Source organism: Chaetura pelagica, unplaced genomic scaffold (genome assembly GCF_000747805.2).
Source record: "Chaetura pelagica isolate M959 unplaced genomic scaffold, ChaPel_1.0 scaffold57, whole genome shotgun sequence".
NCBI classification, from domain to species: Eukaryota; Metazoa; Chordata; class Aves; order Apodiformes; family Apodidae; genus Chaetura; species Chaetura pelagica.
In genome coordinates, this window is record NW_009954217.1 from 1,887,092 (window position 1) to 1,908,170 (window position 21,079).

At 38.8% G+C, this 21,079-nt stretch overlaps 1 protein-coding gene across 1 annotated transcript in view; it reads left to right on the top strand.

The window, feature by feature from the left end:
- Nucleotides 1-618: 618 nt before the first annotated feature.
- HDAC10 (histone deacetylase 10) overlaps nucleotides 619-21,079 on the top strand; it is a 21,315-nt gene continuing 854 nt past the window's right edge. Inside the window, exons 1-19 of the mRNA XM_010003401.1 lie at nucleotides 619-683; nucleotides 1,862-1,996; nucleotides 4,225-4,321; nucleotides 4,948-5,045; nucleotides 6,131-6,235; nucleotides 6,446-6,514; nucleotides 7,157-7,283; nucleotides 9,220-9,285; nucleotides 9,665-9,724; nucleotides 10,104-10,193; nucleotides 12,410-12,516; nucleotides 14,084-14,151; nucleotides 14,795-14,903; nucleotides 15,524-15,614; nucleotides 17,192-17,277; nucleotides 17,768-17,821; nucleotides 18,442-18,526; nucleotides 18,956-19,141; nucleotides 20,949-21,077. Of these exons, the coding sequence (XP_010001703.1) occupies nucleotides 619-683; nucleotides 1,862-1,996; nucleotides 4,225-4,321; nucleotides 4,948-5,045; nucleotides 6,131-6,235; nucleotides 6,446-6,514; nucleotides 7,157-7,283; nucleotides 9,220-9,285; nucleotides 9,665-9,724; nucleotides 10,104-10,193; nucleotides 12,410-12,516; nucleotides 14,084-14,151; nucleotides 14,795-14,903; nucleotides 15,524-15,614; nucleotides 17,192-17,277; nucleotides 17,768-17,821; nucleotides 18,442-18,526; nucleotides 18,956-19,141; nucleotides 20,949-21,077 (1,827 nt within the window). The remainder of the gene's footprint in view (nucleotides 684-1,861; nucleotides 1,997-4,224; nucleotides 4,322-4,947; nucleotides 5,046-6,130; nucleotides 6,236-6,445; nucleotides 6,515-7,156; nucleotides 7,284-9,219; nucleotides 9,286-9,664; nucleotides 9,725-10,103; nucleotides 10,194-12,409; nucleotides 12,517-14,083; nucleotides 14,152-14,794; nucleotides 14,904-15,523; nucleotides 15,615-17,191; nucleotides 17,278-17,767; nucleotides 17,822-18,441; nucleotides 18,527-18,955; nucleotides 19,142-20,948; nucleotides 21,078-21,079) is intronic.

Here is a 21,079-nt window from a genome sequence, read left to right on the forward strand (position 1 = left end):
CTGCGGGCCCGGGAGCAGTTTGGTTCCACCTTCCTCGCATCGGCTCCTTTGTTTCTCTTAAATGTCTCTTCTGGGTTTTTGAAAGACCGAATTTTATTTTTTTTTAACGCAGCAGATCCCTGCAGCTGTGGCGTTGCTGGCCTGTGTGATCCTGGTTTTCATACTTGGTGCTTTCGTCACCCCAGTTTTCACAAGTAGCTGCTCCAGCTCAGCCGGGACAGGTGAGTGTGTGTGCTATGGCGGGAGCGGCGGCCTCTGCAGCCTCTGCCCTCCACCCTGGAGGTGCCTGGGGAGGCTGTGGAGCCTCCAGCTGCAGCAGAAATACCTGCACCGGGTCTGGAAAGGGCAGGTGATGGTAAATCCAACCTGCAGACATCCAGGTTCAAGGTCTGTGCCATTGCTTGGCACTGCTGCCTCACTCCTCCAGCTTCTCAGGGCTCCTCCTGAGAGTTTTGCTTTGTTTTTCCTTCTGCAGGTACAAAGTCAAAAGTACAACATCGTCATACAAGCAGATGTGCTGTGTATGTCATGTGTTCTCACTAACCAATACGTTTGTTTTATTGTGTTTTCTGGTGTGAAATACTGCCTTGAGATTTTCGGTTTGCTCTGTCTGTAGCAATGGCTTCAGGAACGGCGCTGATTTACGACGAGGAGATGACCACTCATAAGCTCCTTTGGAGTGAGTAAGTCACTGCCATCCTTTTTTTATCAGCAGATTCTTATTAGGACTTCTGTACTAAGTAAATGTAATTTTTGTAAATGTAATTAGAAACACCTAGAGTGATTGAAACCCTGTAATTTTCCTAGTAATTAGAAAGTCTTTGAAGTTTTGGAGAATTTGTTTTATTTTGTTCCCAATTCGTATCCAAATGCCATAATGATAAGCTGAAGCTGCATTTCAGAAGCTGTAGGCCTCCAGTGTAGGCCTTAACAAGAAGCGTAAGCTTTAGGCATCTGAGTAGCCCCCTAAAGAAAGTATTTCAAGGTAGTTAAATTGTTTATAAAGGTAAAGTATCATTGATCTTAGAAAAAATACACAGATTTACTCACTCAGCTGAAACCCATCAATTGCTTTCAGTTAGGCATTGTTAGATGCCACTTGCTTAAACTTATGTCAAGTAGACCAGTACCTTTGTGGTGCCCAGAGTAACAGTCCACTGCTGTCTTCTCTCCCAAACCCACTTCTCTGTTCACCTTAGAATCATAGAAACATAGAATGGTTTGAGTTTGGAAGGGACCTTAAAGATCATGTAGTTCCAACCCCCCTACAAGGGTAGGGAAACCTCCCACTAGATCAGGTTGCTCAGAACACCATCCAGCCTGGCCTTGAACACTTCTAGGGATGGGGCTTCCACAGCTTCCTGGGCAACCTGTTCCACTGTCTCAGCACCCTCACACTAAAGAATTTCCTTATAATGTCTACCTTAAGTCTCCCCTCTTCCAGTTTTGATCCATTACCTCTTGTCCTCTCACTACAAGCCCTTGTGCAAAGTCCCTCCCCAGCTTTCCTGTAGGCCCCCATCAGGTATTATTTTCATTGTAATCACCAGATTTTCATTTCAGTGACTGTAATTAAGCATTGCTACTTTCAGTGGTGAGAGAGAAACCAAAAAAGTGATGCTATTGTGTTTCTTTTTTATTTAAGAAGAATATATATTTTCTGTTTACATATTTTACAACCAATTTTTGGCTCTATTCCAAATCAATAGGTATTTAAAGATTTTCTTTTACTCTCATATGTCCCTTTATGAGGCTGATGAATCCTCTTACCAACAGGAAGTTAAAAGCTAGGCATTATGAAGTGCATTTTTTAGGTGTGCTGCTGTGGTATTGTAGTAATATGATTATTGCTTATTTTTAGTCCTGTTTGTGATATTGAAGTGCCAGAAAGACTCTCGGCCTCCTATGAGCAGCTTAAATGTTACCATCTTGTGGAAAGATGTGTCCATGTGCCTGCCAGAGAAGGAAGCGAGGAGGAGATCCTGTTGGTTCACAGGTCTGAAGCTTACTTTCATCAGCATTCAAATTCAGTGAAATAACAGATCTTGTACCTCCAGGTCGTATTTTGCTCCATTTGAAAAGGTGTGCTTTAAAACTCAAGGAATTCCAGTAATTTTAATGTGTCACACTTAAAGTTGGACAAATAATGTTAAGTACGGTGTAGATGCTCAAGTATAAAGCTGCTATTCTGCTAAATCCCTATTCTCACTCTTTGGATTCTTAAGCAGTGAATGTTGATTTCTACATAGGATTAAAAGTAAATTTCTAATCAAAATGGGGACAAAACTTTTAAAAGTGTAGAAAAATGAGTATTTCTTTAGAAAGATGACGATCTCCTCCATCTCCCGAGCATCTTTGAGATAGAGTGAGCCAAACAGAAAAACTCTGCAACCAGTTCTGGAGAGGTGAAATTTAAGTAGAACAGCAGCCTGCCCATTCTGAAGTCGTGGCAGTGAAGGCTGCTTGGATGTTTGACACCTCGGTGTGATGATTTTGCAGCCATCTGCAGATGATTCTGTGTGTTGCATGTGTGCTCCTTCACCCTGGTCAGGGAGTGATAAGGGTGGCCTTCTCTGAAAGGCAAGGGGACCTGGGGAGCAGAGCATGATGAGAAACCAGCCAGAGGCAGTGGCTTCGTGGACAAAGGCACAATCCCATAATACCCAAACAAGGCAAGCAGCACAGTCCAGTGACAGTAACCAGATCAGCCATGAGTTTAGACTGCCTTACAAGGCCATAGTGCCATGGCAAGTCTGAGGTTCAGATAGGGAGTCAGTCCACAGTTCAGGGTCCAGGCCCAGATTAGTGGGGTTCATGTCCAGATCACAGACATGGCTGCACAACACAGCTGCAGTGTAGCCAAGGGTGAGTGCCTTATCTTAAATGCAAGTGTCAAGAGAAGGAGAGGGAGCCTCTGCTGAAGCAGAGCTGTTCTGAGGGGGCCTCTAAGACTCCTTCTAGCTCTCTTTTAAGGTGACCAGCTGTACTGTCTCTGCTAGTTCTGAACCCAGCAGCCAAACCCCAGGAGGGAAGGGATGCACTCAAGGCCCTGACACCTGTGACAAGGACCATAGCTAGAGTCCAAGTCATGCTTCAATTTTCAGCTTCTAGAACAGTATTTTTTCCTAACTACATACTTGTTTATTAGAATGCAATTAGTGCTGTGTACCAATACAATTTATTTTCATAGTAAATATATTGCTGTTTGGGTACAGAAGACGCTTGATCAGTATTTCCAGTTGAGTTGCTCCTGCTAGATGACTGCAGACATACGATTTTACGAAGTCTTGTCTTGGCTTCCATAGGTAACCTAGGGGACCTTTCCTTTCTAAAAAGTTTGTAGATTGAAACAAATGTATAACTCCTATGAAAAGGTTTTGTTTGTGTTCACAGTTAGTTATGAGTCTGCTGATGAAGTTAAACTAGTAATTATGTAGTCATTCAGGTACATGTGTTTTTATTCCTGTCAGTGCCTTCATTGTGAAGCCACTGTTTAGCTTTATTTCCATTAGACAGCTCTAGTGTGTCTCATTTTGTTGTGGAATTCTGGTATCTTTGGCATTGTTCACCTAGAGGAATATATGTGGTCATTATGTCCTGGATTAGGGCACAGATGGGAGAGAAGTTGTATTCAGCCTACACTACACAAGGGCAGGAGAGCAGTGATAGAGAATTAGAGGAACATAGACTCTAGTGCCCTAGTACTTACTGCACTCTTGAACCAGTGAAAAGAGGGAGTTAGGATAAGGGATTAATTCAAATAATTGTTTTCCGTAGAACAAGGCAGCACTGGATAAACAGAGTTATAATTCACACTCTGATGACCATCAGAACCCTAATTCAGTTCTTGTTGGGATGGTATCTATATGCAGTGTGGACTGCAAAACAGATCTTGCATGATGAACAAAGAGCCTTTTTTTGAAAGCAATTGCTTTTGCCTCTGGAAAAGGGAAGGATGTCATGTACTTAAGATATCCAAGAATCCTTGCTGTCCTGGCTTCATTCTGGCTCAAACCAGGACACTTGCCTTCATTGCATTCCTTATTTTTTTCTCTGTATCCTGCAACTAATGTTCCAGAGTGCCTATTGGACTTGTGGAGTCTGACAGAAAGCCTATTTTAACATATATTCTGTTACTTATCGTTACATTTTATGTTAAAAAAACCCACAACTTAAGTCTATTTACTTGGTTAACTGTTGTGTTAATCTCTCTCTCCTCTGCAGTTCAGATCACTTGGAAGTGGCAAAAAGCACCCAGACAATGAATGAAGAGGAACTGAAAAGAGTCTCTGGAAATTATGATGCTTTTTTCTTTCATCCGGTGTGTAAGTTAAACTGCTTCCTTTATTGGGAATTACAAGTTTTAATACTTTTGCATCTGAGTGGCACTTTTCTAAGTAGGAGAAAATCAACTATACATTTTTTGCTATATAAGTAGACTTAAATTTATGTATGACATTATTGCTATCTGTGTCAAGTTTAGTATACTCCTGCAATTTAAATTGTTTTAAGTGTCATGTTGAATATTCTGTAATTGCATTGTGCCATTATAGCACACTACTCAAATTTTAGCTCTTTTTTTTTATCACTTAATATCAGTGTAGACCATTAGTGATCTGCAAATCACATTTTGGTAACAGTCACTCTTAAATGTTATGCCAGGAAATAGAGATTAAGTCTTTGATGTTTTGGTTCTGTAAGGTTTCATTCCTTACTTTCAGTGTTATTTTTTCCATGTTATTCCGCTAGTCAGTTCAATATGTCCATCTCCTGTTTCTTAACTGCTCCAGAAGAACATTCTTACAAAGGATATGACAATCACAGGTAAACCTAGTAGAAAGAACCTTAGAATTTGTGTTGTGAAGAGTGCAAAAGAACCTCAGGTGTGATGACTTTAAAACAAGCTGGTGAGTGGTTGATGACAACTAGGAGATTCTTTTTTTTCAGAACACGTATCGCTGTGCCAGATTAGCAGTAGGAGCAACTTTGCAGCTGGTGGATGCTGTGATGTCAGGAAAAGTGTGCAATGGAATGGCATTAGTAAGGTAAGAAAATAATAGAATCATAGAATGGTTAAGGCTGGAAGTAACCTTAAAGATCATAAGGTTACAACCTCCCTGCCATGAACAGGGACACTCACACTAGACTGGGCTGCACAAAGACTCATCCCACCTGGCTTTAAACACCTCCAAGGAGGGAGCATCAGCAGCCTCCCTGGGCAACCCATTCCAGTGCCTTACCACCCTCATGGTGAAGAATTTCATCAGGATGTCTAACCTAAATCTCCCCTCTTTCCATTTAAAACCATTACCCCTTGTCCTATCAGTGACCTCTCTCATGGAAAGCCCCTCCCCAGCTTTCTTGTAGGCCCCTTCAGGTACTGGAAGGCCACTATAAGGTCTCCCCAGAGCCCTCCCTTCTCCAGGCTGAACAGCCCCAACACTCTCAGCCTGTCTTCATAGCAGAGGTGCTCCAGCCCTTGGATCACCTTCATGGCCCTTCTCTGGACCGTCTCCAATAGCTCCATGTCTTTCCTGTGCTGAGGGCCCAGGTGCTTCCTCACCAGAACAGAGCAGAGGGGCAGAATCATCTTCCTGGCTCTGCTGGCCACACTTGATGTACTGTGAGCACACACTGGCAGCTCATGTTGAGCTTCTCATCTACTAATACCCCCAAGTCCTTTTCCTCAGGACTGCTCTCTAGCCATTCTCCCCTCAGCCTGTATTTGTGCCAGGAGTTGCACCAACCCAGGTGCAGGACCCTGCACTTGGCCTTGTTGAACTTCATGAGGTTCGCACTGGCCCAGCTCTCCAGTCTGTCAAGGCCCCTCTGGATGGCATCCCTTCCCTCTAGGGTGTCAACTACTCCACACCGCTTGGTATCATCAGCAGACTTGCTGAGGATACACTCAATCCCACTGTCCATGTCTCCAACAAAGATATTAAACAGCACTGGTCCCAGTACTGACCCCTGAGGAACACCACTTGTCACATGCCTCCACTGGGACACGGAACAATTGACCACAACTCTCTGGATGTGGCCATCCAATTCCCCAGAAATATGTGAGAAAGTCTTCACTTCTCCCCAAAATTTCCTTTGTTGTGATTAACCATATAAAACTTTGTTGTAGACCTCCAGGTCACCATAGCCAGAGGAATGCAGCTAACGGGTTCTGTTTGTTCAACAATGTTGCTATTGCAGCAGAATATGCAAAACTGAAATACGGTCTACAGAGGTAAGTGCATGGTTGACCCTAGAGAAGCTTGTTATATGCAAGTATGGTACTTAGATGACATTGTACTGTTCTAGATTAATGTCTAGAGCTTTCTGAGTGTCACATAACTTTTAGGACAGAAAAACATTATTCATCTGTACCTCCTTTAGATCAAGATGCTGTGGTTCTTTGGTTCTTACCCTGAATGTTTTCTTTTACTGATCTATGCAGAATCCTAATTGTTGACTGGGATGTGCACCATGGGCAAGGAACTCAGTATATATTTGCAGAGGATCCAAGGTTTGAAGGATACTTAATTTATTTTTTATGTTAGCTTGTTAAATATTGTTTTTCTCTGTAAGGAATAAGATTTCTTAACTTCCTAAAGCTAGAATCTTACAAAACATTCTCCTTGTTATTTTAGTCTAGCTGTTGTTTTTACTGTTATCAAATAGAGGGAAAATTCTAACAACAACAAAAAAAAAGGAAATTTATTCTACTGTAAAGAATAACAATCAAAATGAGCAATATGACCACTTTGATTTACCAGTTAGGAGATCCCTTGGTGACAGTATTCAGGAAATATCTCTTCTCTGTGTTCAGGAATCTTTTAGTTCAAGTATTCAAATAGCTGGATAAAGCATATGCTTTATATTGCTTTCTGTAAAGCCACATAATTAGATTCTAGAAAGAAGCCTGCTCTTTTGAAAATGCCTTGCCTTTGTTTTGAAGTGATTGTATACATGCAGTATTTTTTAGCAGTTGTCCTGAGTTAATTTTGGCATAAGAATCGCTCTACTTAGTTTTGCAGTCCACGGCCCACTAACATAACTAAGGGGAAAGGGCAATTCTATTTTTATGCTTTCAGTCACCAAGTTTAGGATATGAAATTGGTTTCAGAATATTTTCCTCAAGTCAGAGGGGTTTTTTTGTATCTTTCAGTGTTTTGTATTTTTCCTGGCATCGCTATGAACATCAGGAATTCTGGCCATCACTTAAAGAATCTGACTATGATGCTGTGGGTCTGGGAAAAGGAAAAGGTTTTAACATAAATTTGCCTTGGAATAAGGTAAATGTTGTTTACAGCACAACAAAGCAAATGTAATAGCTTTCTGTCTAATACATAATATTTTCTGAGAAGTGCACCGCTTCACTTGCTGTGTGGGTATCAAACTTGCTGAGGATACACTCAATCCCACTGTCCATGTCTCCAACAAAGATATTAAACAGCACTGGTCCCAGTACTGACCCCTGAGGAACACCACTTGTCACATGCCTCCACTGGGACACGGAACAATTGACCACAACTCTCTGGATGTGGCCATCCAATTCCCCAGAAATATGTGAGAAAGTCTTCACTTCTCCCCAAAATTTCCTTTGTTGTGATTAACCATATAAAACTTTGTTGTAGACCTCCAGGTCACCATAGCCAGAGGAATGCAGCTAACGGGTTCTGTTTGTTCAACAATGTTGCTATTGCAGCAGAATATGCAAAACTGAAATACGGTCTACAGAGGTAAGTGCATGGTTGACCCTAGAGAAGCTTGTTATATGCAAGTATGGTACTTAGATGACATTGTACTGTTCTAGATTAATGTCTAGAGCTTTCTGAGTGTCACATAACTTTTAGGACAGAAAAACATTATTCATCTGTACCTCCTTTAGATCAAGATGCTGTGGTTCTTTGGTTCTTACCCTGAATGTTTTCTTTTACTGATCTATGCAGAATCCTAATTGTTGACTGGGATGTGCACCATGGGCAAGGAACTCAGTATATATTTGCAGAGGATCCAAGGTTTGAAGGATACTTAATTTATTTTTTATGTTAGCTTGTTAAATATTGTTTTTCTCTGTAAGGAATAAGATTTCTTAACTTCCTAAAGCTAGAATCTTACAAAACATTCTCCTTGTTATTTTAGTCTAGCTGTTGTTTTTACTGTTATCAAATAGAGGGAAAATTCTAACAACAACAAAAAAAAAGGAAATTTATTCTACTGTAAAGAATAACAATCAAAATGAGCAATATGACCACTTTGATTTACCAGTTAGGAGATCCCTTGGTGACAGTATTCAGGAAATATCTCTTCTCTGTGTTCAGGAATCTTTTAGTTCAAGTATTCAAATAGCTGGATAAAGCATATGCTTTATATTGCTTTCTGTAAAGCCACATAATTAGATTCTAGAAAGAAGCCTGCTCTTTTGAAAATGCCTTGCCTTTGTTTTGAAGTGATTGTATACATGCAGTATTTTTTAGCAGTTGTCCTGAGTTAATTTTGGCATAAGACTCGCTCTACTTAGTTTTGCAGTCCACGGCCCACTAACATAACTAAGGGGAAAGGGCAATTCTATTTTTATGCTTTCAGTCACCAAGTTTAGGATATGAAATTGGTTTCAGAATATTTTCCTCAAGTCAGAGGGGTTTTTTTGTATCTTTCAGTGTTTTGTATTTTTCCTGGCATCGCTATGAACATCAGGAATTCTGGCCATCACTTAAAGAATCTGACTATGATGCTGTGGGTCTGGGAAAAGGAAAAGGTTTTAACATAAATTTGCCTTGGAATAAGGTAAATGTTGTTTACAGCACAACAAAGCAAATGTAATAGCTTTCTGTCTAATACATAATATTTTCTGAGAAGTGCACCGCTTCACTTGCTGTGTGGGTATCTTAGCACAGTGTGCCTCCTTTCTGTCAGTGGAATGTCTGCTAAGAAATAGGACTCAGAATACAAGAATGTTTAAAAAAAAAAAGAGTGAGAGAGAAACATGTACATGTTCTTTTTTTTCTTTAGTATCTTGCCTAGGCATTAAAACAGAAGGTGTTTCAGGAGATGAGAAATAATGGTGGCTATTTATGCACTTTACTTAAATAGAGTTTGTTTTACTTGATCTTATAAGGTTCCTTTATCTTTCAGTTTTGATACCACCTCTCCCTGAAGTCTCTAAGAACCTTAGAAAAATTGTTATTCCAACAGGAAAATATGACTTGCGTTTCTCACATTTTGCAGGTTGGGATGGGAAATTCAGATTATCTTGCTGCATTCTTCCATGTATTGCTTCCAATGGCTTTTGAGGTAATTTTTTACTTCTCTGCTGTTTGAATAGCAAAACCAAAGACTACTTCCTGAGTACTTGTTGAGCAGGTACCATTGAATGTTTTGTAGAAATGCAGTAGCTGCCAGTAGCATGTTATTTCTTCTGGTATAAATAATGTCCTGATCAACTGAATAATATGTATGGAATGCTAGTTTCTAAATAATATATATAACAATCTGCAACTTCTCTAGCACGGATGAAAATAGTATAAAAGGGTAATGTCATTTTTTATTCAAGTAGAGTCTTTGTATTTATATTCTAGCTGAAAAAACTGCTGAAAATGGTACAATTGAAGTCCAGTACAAAATTGAAAATAGGACATGAGAATGTGCTACAATTCTCTCTGTTTTGTAACAGTTTGATCCTGAACTGGTTCTTGTTTCTTCTGGATATGATTCTGGAATTGGAGACCCTGAAGTGAGTAACTTTTAGTGGCCTTCATATTGTTAGACATGAATCTGTTTGCAAAGTATTCCTACCTCTTAAATGTCCTGTGATTGCTAGGTTAAATTCTCTTTGACCAAGCTAAAAATACATGTTCAAATCTTTAAGCTGACCCCAGCTCATTAAATACTACAACAATCATGTAACAACAAACTACCCCATTGGCATAACTAATGCATTGTGGTTTGCACCTTCCTTTAAAGGAGTTGGTTCAGCATTATGTTGGGTACAATGACAGGCAAGTGTTCTAGTATTCCAGTTCAGACCCATGGCATTCAGATTGCATGGGGGATGGGATTACCAATGGTTTTGAGTCAAGAATTTATCTGTTAGGTTTTTTTCTTTGTTTCAGGGCCAGATGAATGCCACTCCTGAGGTTTTTGCTCACCTTACCCATTTCCTGATGCAGTTAGCTAATGGAAAGCTCTGTGTCATCCTAGAGGTAAAAACTTTGGAAATATACTCCCAGGGAAAGGGTCTTTGTATTGGAGCCATATAGAGCAAGCTTAGAAAGGAAGAAGTGAAACTTCTTGTAAAAAATGATTTATTCTTGTAATACTGCTTTTGAGAATGAGGAGTGCAAAATGGCTGAGATTTGACAATGCTCTTACACATTAAAAGTAAGTAACCGTTTGCAAACAACACCAAATTGAGTGGGAGCGTTGATGTGCTTGAGGGTAGGAAGGCTCTACAGAAGGACCTGGACAGGCTGGATTGATGGGCCAAGGCCAAGCATTTCAGTCACAACAACTCCAGGCAGAACTACAGGCTTGGGGAAGAGTGGCTGGAGACCTGCCCAGTAGAAAAGAACCTCGGGGTGCTGGTTGACAGCTGGATGAACATGAGCCAGCAGTGTGCCCAGGTGGCCAAGAAGACCAACACCATCCTGGCCTGTATCAGGAATAGCGTGGCCAGTAGGAGCAGGGAAGTGATCGTGCCCCTGTACTCGGCACTGGTGAGGCTGCATCTCAAGTACTGTATGCAGTTCTGGGTCCCTCACTATAAGAAGGACACTGAGATGCTGGAGCATGTCCAGAGTAGAGCTACCAAGCTGGTGAAGGGTCTAGAGCACAAGTCATATGAGAAGCAGCTGAGGGAACTGGGGGTGTGTAGTTTGGAGAAGAAGAGGTTGAGGGGAGGCCTCATTGCTTTCTCCAACTACCTGAAAGGAGGTTGTAAGGGGGTAGTTGTTGGCCTCTTCTCCCAAGCAAATAATGACAGGACCAGAGGAAATGGCTTGAAATTGCAGCAGGGGAGGTTCAGATTGAGTATCATGAAGAATTTATTTACTGAAGGAGTGGTCAGGCACTGGAACAGGCTGCCCAAGGAGGTGGTTGAGTCACCATCCTTGGAGGTGTTCAAGAACCATGTAGATGTGGCACTTCAGGGCATGCTCTAGAGGCTGAGGTTGTGGGAGTTTTTTGGTGGGGGATGTGTGGTTGGTTGTGTGTGGTTGGTTGGGTGTTTTTTGTGCTGATGGTTGGGCTCAGTGTTCTCAGAGGTCCTTTCCAACCATGACAATTCTGTGAAATGCATATGTTAAAAACTGATTTTTTTAACTTAAAATTTTGAAACAGAGGAGCATATGCTCCTTGTTGAAAAAAACAAACCATATCCTCCACAAATATGTTAATTTCTCCTGAACAGTGACTAATCTCTTACTCTGCATAATCCCAAATAATTAAAATTAATTTAGTGAAAAAATAATATAGTGAATAGGCTGTATTATCAATGTTTTTACAAGTATGTCACTCCATGGGATTTTAAAAAACCTGTAACCTAAATATATTCTTACTTAATAATGGAGCCCTTACTAAATTATGTCTTTTTTGATTAAAAATCTCTATGCAAGCTCTTTTTTAAGAGCTCTTTCTAAAAAAAAATGAAAAATGTTTCCTCCTTCTGAAATCTATATTTCAACACCCTATTTCTGCTGCATGTTACAAAAGTGGTGGCTTTTCAGGTAAATAAGTGTGTGAAAGAAATGCTAGTACCAACAAGGTCTCCATGAGTGAACTGTTTATGAATTGTTTCACTTGAGCTCTGTTCTGCATGACCTTTCATCCGTCATCCTTCTCTCCAGCCTGTTATACGTATTTCTGTCTACTAGCTGAAGTGCAAGGGAGCATCCTCTCCTAACACAGGTGACTTCTGCACAGGTGGTATGCAAGAAGCATATCAGTTGCAGTGTAGCAGTCTTAAATTTATCTTCAGTTGTTCCCAAATTCTTCCAAACCATTAGGACAAGCATACTTTAAAAGTGTCAGGCTGTGGGAGATTTCCCTTGTACAGAAAATTTAGAGGACAGTGATAGTATGTGCCTTCTAAAAAATGTTCCTCAAGAATTGTTTCTGTCATGGGTAGTAATGGAGAAGGTATATGCTTCCAGGGATTTCATGGCAAAGTCAAGATTGATTTCCAAAATTAATCAAACCATGATGAGATGAGTTGAATTATGAGGTGCCAGTGAATTTCAGCAAGTAGCCTCTAACTTTCTGTTTTCATATTGAAAACCACTGACTTAGATGTACTTCTGTATCATCTGCCATTTCTGTAAATTCAGATCTTTTTTCAGAAGTTTAATTTGTTTTCCATTATGATATTCAGATAGATGTTACAAGTACATATTCCTTTAGTGACACAAAATATTTTTCTTAGGGTGGATACCACTTAAAGTCATTGTCTGAATCAGTCTGCATGACTGTAAAAACTTTGCTTGGAGATCCTGTACCTCAAATAACTGGAGAAATGGCACCTTGCCTAAGGTAAGGATATGAAGAATTTTACAACAACCTACACATTTATCAAAGAGACTAAAGAAATGCATGCTTTGAACATTTTGCTAAGGCAAGGTATAATATGATGCTTTATAATATATTATTTTCTGCTTTGGATAACATGCTTTCCAAAAAAGTTATCATCCAAGGTACAGTTTTTGTATACTTGTTTCTGAAATTATTTCAAGTTGTGAGAACTTTTTAATGCCTTATATAATAGTATAGTCTTTGTTATTGGGCCTTGTTAACCTGTAGAGATCCATCTCACTCGAGGCTGAGACAATCCTGATGTGATTAAGGCAATGTCAGTCAACAACAGCCAGTAATTGGGAAAGTATGTGATTGCAAGGATAAGTTCCCCAGAGCCACTTCAGTTGCTGTAGTACAGCAATAGCTGGAGCTAACCTTTCTCTTATCAGTGAGAGCTGTTGTTGAGCAGAGCCAGTCTTGATGACTCTTCGTGTTTCTGAAATTTGGAGTATCAAGGCCTGGGGTGCAAAAGTGCTCAGCTGTATGGAACTGAACCAAGATAATTAAACTAACTTATTTTGGGGGACAGTAAGATTGTGTTTGCATAGTGGTGAATCCGATCTAGTAAAGCATTCTAAACCTTGGGCCAGAATTGGTCCCTCAGCATCTAAAGAGTTCTAAGCAGCATATTTCTCTCTACCCATCTGTACCATCTCCTCCAAATCTCCATGTTCCATTCTCAGTCTCTCTCCCACCTCAATGGTTGTCCCACACTTTTTTTCCAGCAGTAATGCTCCTCATGCATTTTGGTGGGTAGAAGGCAGCACTAGCCAGTTGGCTGCATTGGTTAAAACTTGGGAGCTCAGTTCAGTCAGGGAAGCAGTGTAAATAGACACTGGCTGTGGGCAGAGTTTGGTTTGGTAAACTCTGATGAAACAAAGCTGGTTATTTCGCTCCCAGTATATCCTATAGCCTCTTTTTCTTATCTACCAACTGTAGTATCTCAGATTGCTATCATCCTTACAAATAATCTCCAAGTATGCAGAATTTGTCCTGGATTTAACATGACCTGCATTATGTTTGTATGATAGCTAATGTAATAGGTCCATTGGAGTATAGTGCTGCCAATGCCAACGATAATAAGAGATTTCAAGAAAAAGGATACCAGGGAATGTGACTTACTTTGTTCCTGAACAGAGAGTAATTTGAGTAACTCTAACTATATCTTTACATTCTGTAGATAAAATCTCTGACACAACAAAGACAGGTGAAATCCTGCTTTTCCTGAAGTCAGGGACAGGTGTGCTTCCTCCACCAACAGGGTCAGGATTTCACTCAATGTGTGTAAACGTGTACATACTGCGTGTGTTCTTCGCTTTTCTTTTTTTGACTCTCAAGTCTAATCTTTCCAAGGAATCTGCCCCATTGACTCTCATTCCCTTTATCATTCTGTTCTGCATACTTGGAATAGACCAGAGCTTGTTCATTTCCAGCTGGATTTTTTGTTTTTACTGTTTCATTGAGGGAAGTTATGTTTCCTGGAGTTTCATTAGTGCTGATACTGTTAATCCTGTTTCTTTTCTAGTGCTGTTGAATCTATTCAAAATGTGAGAGCAGCACATAAACCCTACTGGAAATGGTTGATGTATGAAGGTAATCACTCTTCTCTTTCTTCAAGTAAATCTGATTGGTAAAGGGATTAATTCAGAAATTCAAAATAATTAAGATTAATACCATTACATTAAAATAACTGAACTACCAGTTATTCATCAAGTGACTGATGAAGCAGTGTGAGGCTTCATTCAAGGCTGTGTCTTCATCTTGCCTGAAAAAACCTTCTGAAGTTGGCAAATATCATGCCAAAAATGTAGTTCTTTGGTATGTTTGAGAATGCTGTTTTCTGTGTCAAAAATATGGGCATAAGATTTATCATCATTCATGACCTTTCACTAGATTAAAACAAATGTAACAGCACTGCAAAATGACATCTATAGGTGGAAACATTGTAGCTGGTGCATGGAAATAAATATGCATACTATAACTACAGATGTACTCTTTGTAAATAAATGTAACCAAATATTAACACACTGCTCAGGAATTAATACATGTGAAACACCTCTTTTTTTATTTTTTTCTCCAGATACATCATTTTTACAAAATTTGAGCACTAAATTGCACTTCCCACAGAAGGCTAATCCAATCTCCACAGAAGATGAATCTAAGATAACCAACAAGGATGAAATTGTCAAAGTAGAAAGGTTTTTGGAACGGCACATGAAAAATATTCTATTTCCAGTGCCTCCCATCAAAACAGCAGCTGACTCTAAAGGTTCAGCGCATCTGCTCCCTGCACCTGTTCATTTGGTGAAGGAAATGGACGAAAACGAGATAAAAGCTCTTGTCAGGTTGGTCCTATCTATTTAATTTTCAACATAATGATGAGGATGTGAGGTCTCTGTACAGACTGTCATCTGACTCTCTGCTGTGGTTGTTTTTTTGGCCTTAGTCTACTCAATTATAGCCAGAGTTTATTCCTTTGAAAAGTGAAGACATTGATGTTTGTTATCACTTGCAGCCTTGAAGTCCTTTCAAGACTAATGTATAATTGGAATACTTGTAGAGAGGCTATTTCAGCAGACACAGTGCAAATGTTTTAATTTAGAAAGCAATTTTGCTAGGATGGTGCCTTAAAGCTCTTTGTTTGCTTTTAGCAGAAAAAAATACCAACCTGGTCTGATTTGAGCTCAACTTTTTGTCTTAGAAATTCAGATTTTGACAGAACTGTGTTTCCTAAATATTATCAGACATTTTTGTTTTCTTTCCAGTGCAGAATTGAGACAGGTTTAGACATCTCAAGACTGTCAGGCAACAATTTTGTCATCTTCCTTCTAGATTTTTGAGAATAAATATGTAGCATCTATACAAAACTGTATACCCTGTCAATACTAACTGTGAAGTATCAATGTCATCTTCAAAAGCATTATTCCCTGTAATCTAGTTTTTCTTTGGATAATTTATTTTACAGTGGCTTTTATGCAGACCTTGTGAAAGAGGACAGAACTTTGCTCTCTCTTGGCAGTATGTTAGCCATCCTAGATAAAATACTTAAGAAGGAGGTAATAATAAACTGCTTTGATCTTGGAGGGGTGGGGGGACAGTTGTATTCCTGATTTCTGCTTTCGCTATATTGTTGCTCAGACATTAGTTACTGTGTAGTTCACAACCCCACTAATCTAAACCAGAATGTGCGTAGCTAAAGAAGTGAGTGTGCAGGAAGAGAAAACTATTATGGGGTAGTTAACCCCAAGACGTATTTCTAATGATCTTTGGGGAAGATATTGTCCTACTTTTCTGCAGTCACAGCATAGGAGTTAGTAGGAACATCCTCACCAGTCTCAGACATACAGATGAGCCAGGCAGTCACTCTCCCAGCTGAAGTGAGCAGGAGTTGGTGCAAAGCACCAGTGAGCAGCAGCAAGGAATCTGAGCAAGAAATGTAAAAAATTTTACTGTCACGGAGCAGAGTTTTGCCTTCTCTCTTTAAAAAAGAGTTTATTTCTGCGTTACCTTTCATTTCAACATGCCATGCTGTGTGCAGCTGCACCCACTTACCATTGTTTGTACCACAATTTACTCAAGTAAATTTTGATTTATATGCACACACGTTGCTTAAGTGGAGCTGTTGAAAACACCAATGTGTGCTGTGATTCCAAACAGTCACCCTAGTTCAGTATTGTGATTCTTGCAGGGTCAGGAATGAAAAGAAGGCAGGCTTAGAGGGTGCATGCTTCTATTTTTGCTTCTCCAAGTTTTTATACATAGAGAAAAACTGCAAACAAGTTAAAAAAACCAGAAGATTATTACATCATCATAAATCAGTCTCTCCCTTGGCATTAAAAGCTCTCTTTAAAGTACCGGGCCTGCAAGGAACAGAACTGCTAGAATCCTCTTTCTTGCAAGCCATCTTCTTGCTGTTGGAAGTCATGTATGCACATTTTGGGGACAAATTACTAACTATAGACTGCACATTCCTCTAGGAGAGCCTATAAGTAGATTTAAAAAAAAAAAAAAAAGGTGACTCACAAAAAGAAATAGAAGTTTTCATGGGTTGTAGATATTAAGCTGAGCTTTTTGTGCTGACAAATACAAAAGGGGAGTGAGGAGGGAGCATGCATTATCTTTTGCCTAGCTTTCATGATGAGTTTAAAGCACTAAACAGCACCAATGAATGCTGGGAGGTTGACTGACTGCTGCACTCATATTTTCCAGAAAGGAATAGCTTGCCTAGGTTAAAGGATGAGTCAGAATTAGAATTTAGGGACAACCTCGTTCTCATAGGGTGTATTTTTCTGGTGCAGTTTGCCTACTGGCACACTGGGTGTATCCAATCTGCAGACTATCAAGAGAACCAGTAAGGATCACCTTCCCCTGCAAAAACTTTTTTTAACAATTGCCTTTCAGCATAGCACCATACTTTTGAAGTAACAGAACAGCTCTTGGGTATAATAATCAAATAGGGCCTTTCTGTAGGAAATGGATTGGCCCTACTGCAACAATTAAGATCCCTTTCATACAGCTGTAGCTTTGTTTTAATTACACATGTAAAAAAAGTAAAAATACAGTTGTTACAAATAAGGAATGACATGATCTTATGAAGCATTCATTATGGCTGAATGAAAAGTATATTTTGTAGGTATGCAATGGAATTGCAGAATCACCCACATCTTCTGTTTCTGTTGCTGTTGCACTAAGACATTCTCTTCGTTTCGGATTTCAAAGGTGAATTTGTATCTTTTGCATTTGAGGCCCTTTGACAAAATATGAAAATAAAAGTGTGTGAAATATGGCAAATTGCCTTTGAAACCTTCATTTTAAAACAAACAGCATCTCCACACACGTAAGATTTTCAATATATAGTAATACAATACAATATTGTATATGTCAGCAAAAACCTTTTGTGTTACCAAAGGTAAAACGTTTCTAAGGATGACTGCTGTGCTAGCCTGCAGTTTCTCTGTGAGACTTTGGTTTTGTCCTGAGGGCATTTTCTTGATTTTTGTCTTTTCTCCACAGTATTTGGTGAGAGAAAAAGAGTTCATTTGAGCTGTCATAAATGTGTTTTCTTTACACTTCTAATGTATCAGATTCAGAAGCAATATAATTTTTTTATGCATTTAATCTACATGCAAACTCTTTAAGCAAATTGTACTTATTAAAAAAAATAACTTGTAGATGTAAATGTATGCATATTTTTCATTGTTTTCTGCAGAGTGCTTTGCATCTTTGTTGGAGACATGCAAATCATACCAAGCACAGAAGATGGGTGAGGTTTGTTTTTACTTCAGGGAGTCAGATCCCAAAGGCTTTATGTGTATGATGAAATTTGCACTAAGGAATGAGTCGTGAGCTTGTGTTCATTAAGTCTAGCATGAGACAAAACATAAAACATCTCCAAATATATCTCTAAGACAAACTGCTGTCTCTAAGTGCCACTTCCTAAGTTTAGTGGTAGGTTTAAAGTACAATCATTCTGTATTAATCAAAATTTAGATTATTTTTTTAAGAGTATTGAAAATTGAATATTGAAAATATAAAATTCTAATTAAAAATTGCCTTCTGTATGTAGGGTGTACCCCCCTAAAATTGCAGGGGTCACATACTGCTGATACTGAGTTCCTTATTGAAAGCCAGCTTTACTTATCTATAACTTTTTTTGCCACTTCCCCTTTTTCTTAAAAGTACTTTGCCTATAGTCTTTAACACTCTTTTAAAAAATGCCTTAAAAAGGATTTCAGTTTTAATTGGTGTTTACATTATGGCATGTAGTAATGCAAATAGTTATTTGCTTTTATGTTACAAGTTAGTATTTAAAGAATAATAAAAGATTTTTTTATCTCAATGGAAATTGTTGGTTAAATACTCAGATACGGTTTTTATTTACAGAAAAATACTCATGATACATATTTGTGAGAAAGAACAGTCTGTAAAGACCAGCTCCAAACACTATATTTCTTTAAACTGGAAAGAGGTAAGATGCCCTTTCTAGAAACAAGAGAAAACTTTTTTAACAGAAGTAATAGAATTTATTTATGAATTCCTAAACTGATGCGAAGAATTACACCCTTCACTGTGATTTGGGCCTTTGAAAATATTTTCTGTACTTGCCCTTGCCAGGGTACTACTCCTTTGCAGATCTTTAGAGTGTACTGGAATACATAGGTTTGAGGAATGAAGGTAGCTACTGTAGTTCATCTTCAAGAAGGCAATCACAGTGCAAAGACACTAAGGAAAATACTAATAATCAGCATGTTTAATATAAAAATACTGATCTATTGATCAGTATCCTATTTCCTAGGTCAATCAAAAGCTGTTTGAGATTCACTTTGCTGTTTTGTTTTATATCTGGGAAATATGGTGCCTTACAGTCGTGCTAAACAGTTTCTCATTGTTGTTAAAGGATGCTGAAGGAAATGACTTCTTTTCTGCTGTACTTGGATTCATTCTTCCTGTAGCATACAGTTATCAGCCTGACTTGACAGTAATAGCTGTGGGACCAAACCAAAGCCTTGGAATAAGTGGGATTTCTCTGCTTTTTGCTTTGCTACAAGGATTAGCCGAGTCTCGGATTTTTGCAGTGATTGAGGTAAGAAGTGGTGCTAAGTTGTGGTACCTCAAAGTGCCTAGGACAGAACTCAAATCAAGCAGCAGCATGATATGAACTGCTCCAAAGTGCCCAGTAGAAAATACGGGCTGTATCTGTACTGCCTGTCTTTGGTACCTGAGTTCCTGGTGCAAACAGCCCAAATTTCTCTCTGGCCTGAGGACAAGACTAGACAGAGATGCACAGGGAGCTGCAGGCAGCCTGCATGGTTGAGACACTGAGGCATGGTTACATCTGTAGACAGTAGATATTCTGACAGTTTGCCACAGTTTGGGTATTAACTTGCCTTTCCTCCTGGGTTTCACAGCTCGGAGTTGTCAACTGAAAAGAGGCACTTGTTAGTTACATGGCCTTTTTCCATCAAAATATGATTGAAAGCAGCCCATTGTCCTGTGTATCATGAAACACTAGATTTCCTCTCTTCTCCCCCAGGCTGTACTTTATCACACACAGCTTCCCTTGTGCAGAAGATAAATAAAAATGGCACATACCTTTAAGTTAACTTGATTGTCATAAAACTTACCTGAGAAACAATCTACCCAAGCTTCATGTTTCTGGTAGAGAGCATGGGAAGGGAAATAAAGAATACATGGATCATTCCCTAGTCTAGGTTTTCCATACACTACCACATTAAGGATTTCTAAATTTAGGAAGTTGGATGCTATGTCCAGACCAGTGTGTGATAAATAAGTGCTAATGAGTATATCTTCCTTGAATTGGTCTAATCTCTTGAAGAACTCAATTTACAGTCTTGGTCTGTGCAGTGTCTTGTAGCAGTCAGTAACACAATTTCTCTGTGTGTTCTGTGAAACAGTAACTTTTGATTGCTTTTGTGCCTTCTAGTTCTTCTTTAATGAGAAACAATGAGTAATTGTTCATGTATCCAATTTTATTCTAATCTGTTTCTCAGCAAGTGTCTAATTAAAGGCATACTATTCATTAAGCTGCCAATTAAGTGGATTTTGACATACTTTATACTGTAGTCTTCTCAAATGTTGTTTTAATTTACATTTGCTGACACATGAATTGTCTAAGCTAATATAATTTGTGCATTGATACAGAGTATACAGAAAATAGGGTATTTGCACATTACTACTTAGGAGTATGAAATGGAAAGAATTATTGATGTTCTGAAGGGTAAACTCAGAGATAAAAAGCAAGTTAGACATATATATTTAAGAAATTACTGAGACTTTCACATTGGTACTCTGCAAGCAGCTCCATAACAGATTATCTAGTGTGGAGGGATATTCCCATGTGTGGGCTTGGATTTTTAGAATAATTGAAAAGAGACTTTTATCTTTTAAAAATAGTTAGTCTTCAGAATAAATGTTAATAATCCTCATAGACTATGGACACCTCAGAATATAATTTATCTGAGCAAAGGACACTGATTTACACTGTCAGGAGTAAAAAATAATGTTTTGATGAAGCAAAATATATCACTATTTTCTACAGCTAGAGAATAAATGATGCATGAACTAAACAAGCTCCTTGCTCCCCTTCCCACCTAACATTTTCAGCCTTTAGCCTAATACTGTTTCTTTTCAATCACGAAAGAAAAACTGAGAATCTTTCTATATCTGGGGGGGGAGGAAGTTTTCCTGGACATAAAATTAATTTACCTTTTTCAGAAAAAAACTCCATTTTGACATGTTTTTATTTGAAAATTGAAAGCTGCTTATTGCTACTAATACTTGCAACTTAATTACAAAACTCATTTAGAAATATTTCATGTATTACAAAGAAAGTTTGGTTTCCAGAAGTATTTGTTTTTCTTCTTAAACAGAACACAGAGATAAATTTAATGCAAAGTGTAGCAAAAAGATTAGTGGGTGCTTCCCCACCTCACTTTGGCATGTATGTACCTCCTACCCAAGAAAAAGTAAACAAAATAAAAGTGTTAAGAGACCAGTTTCA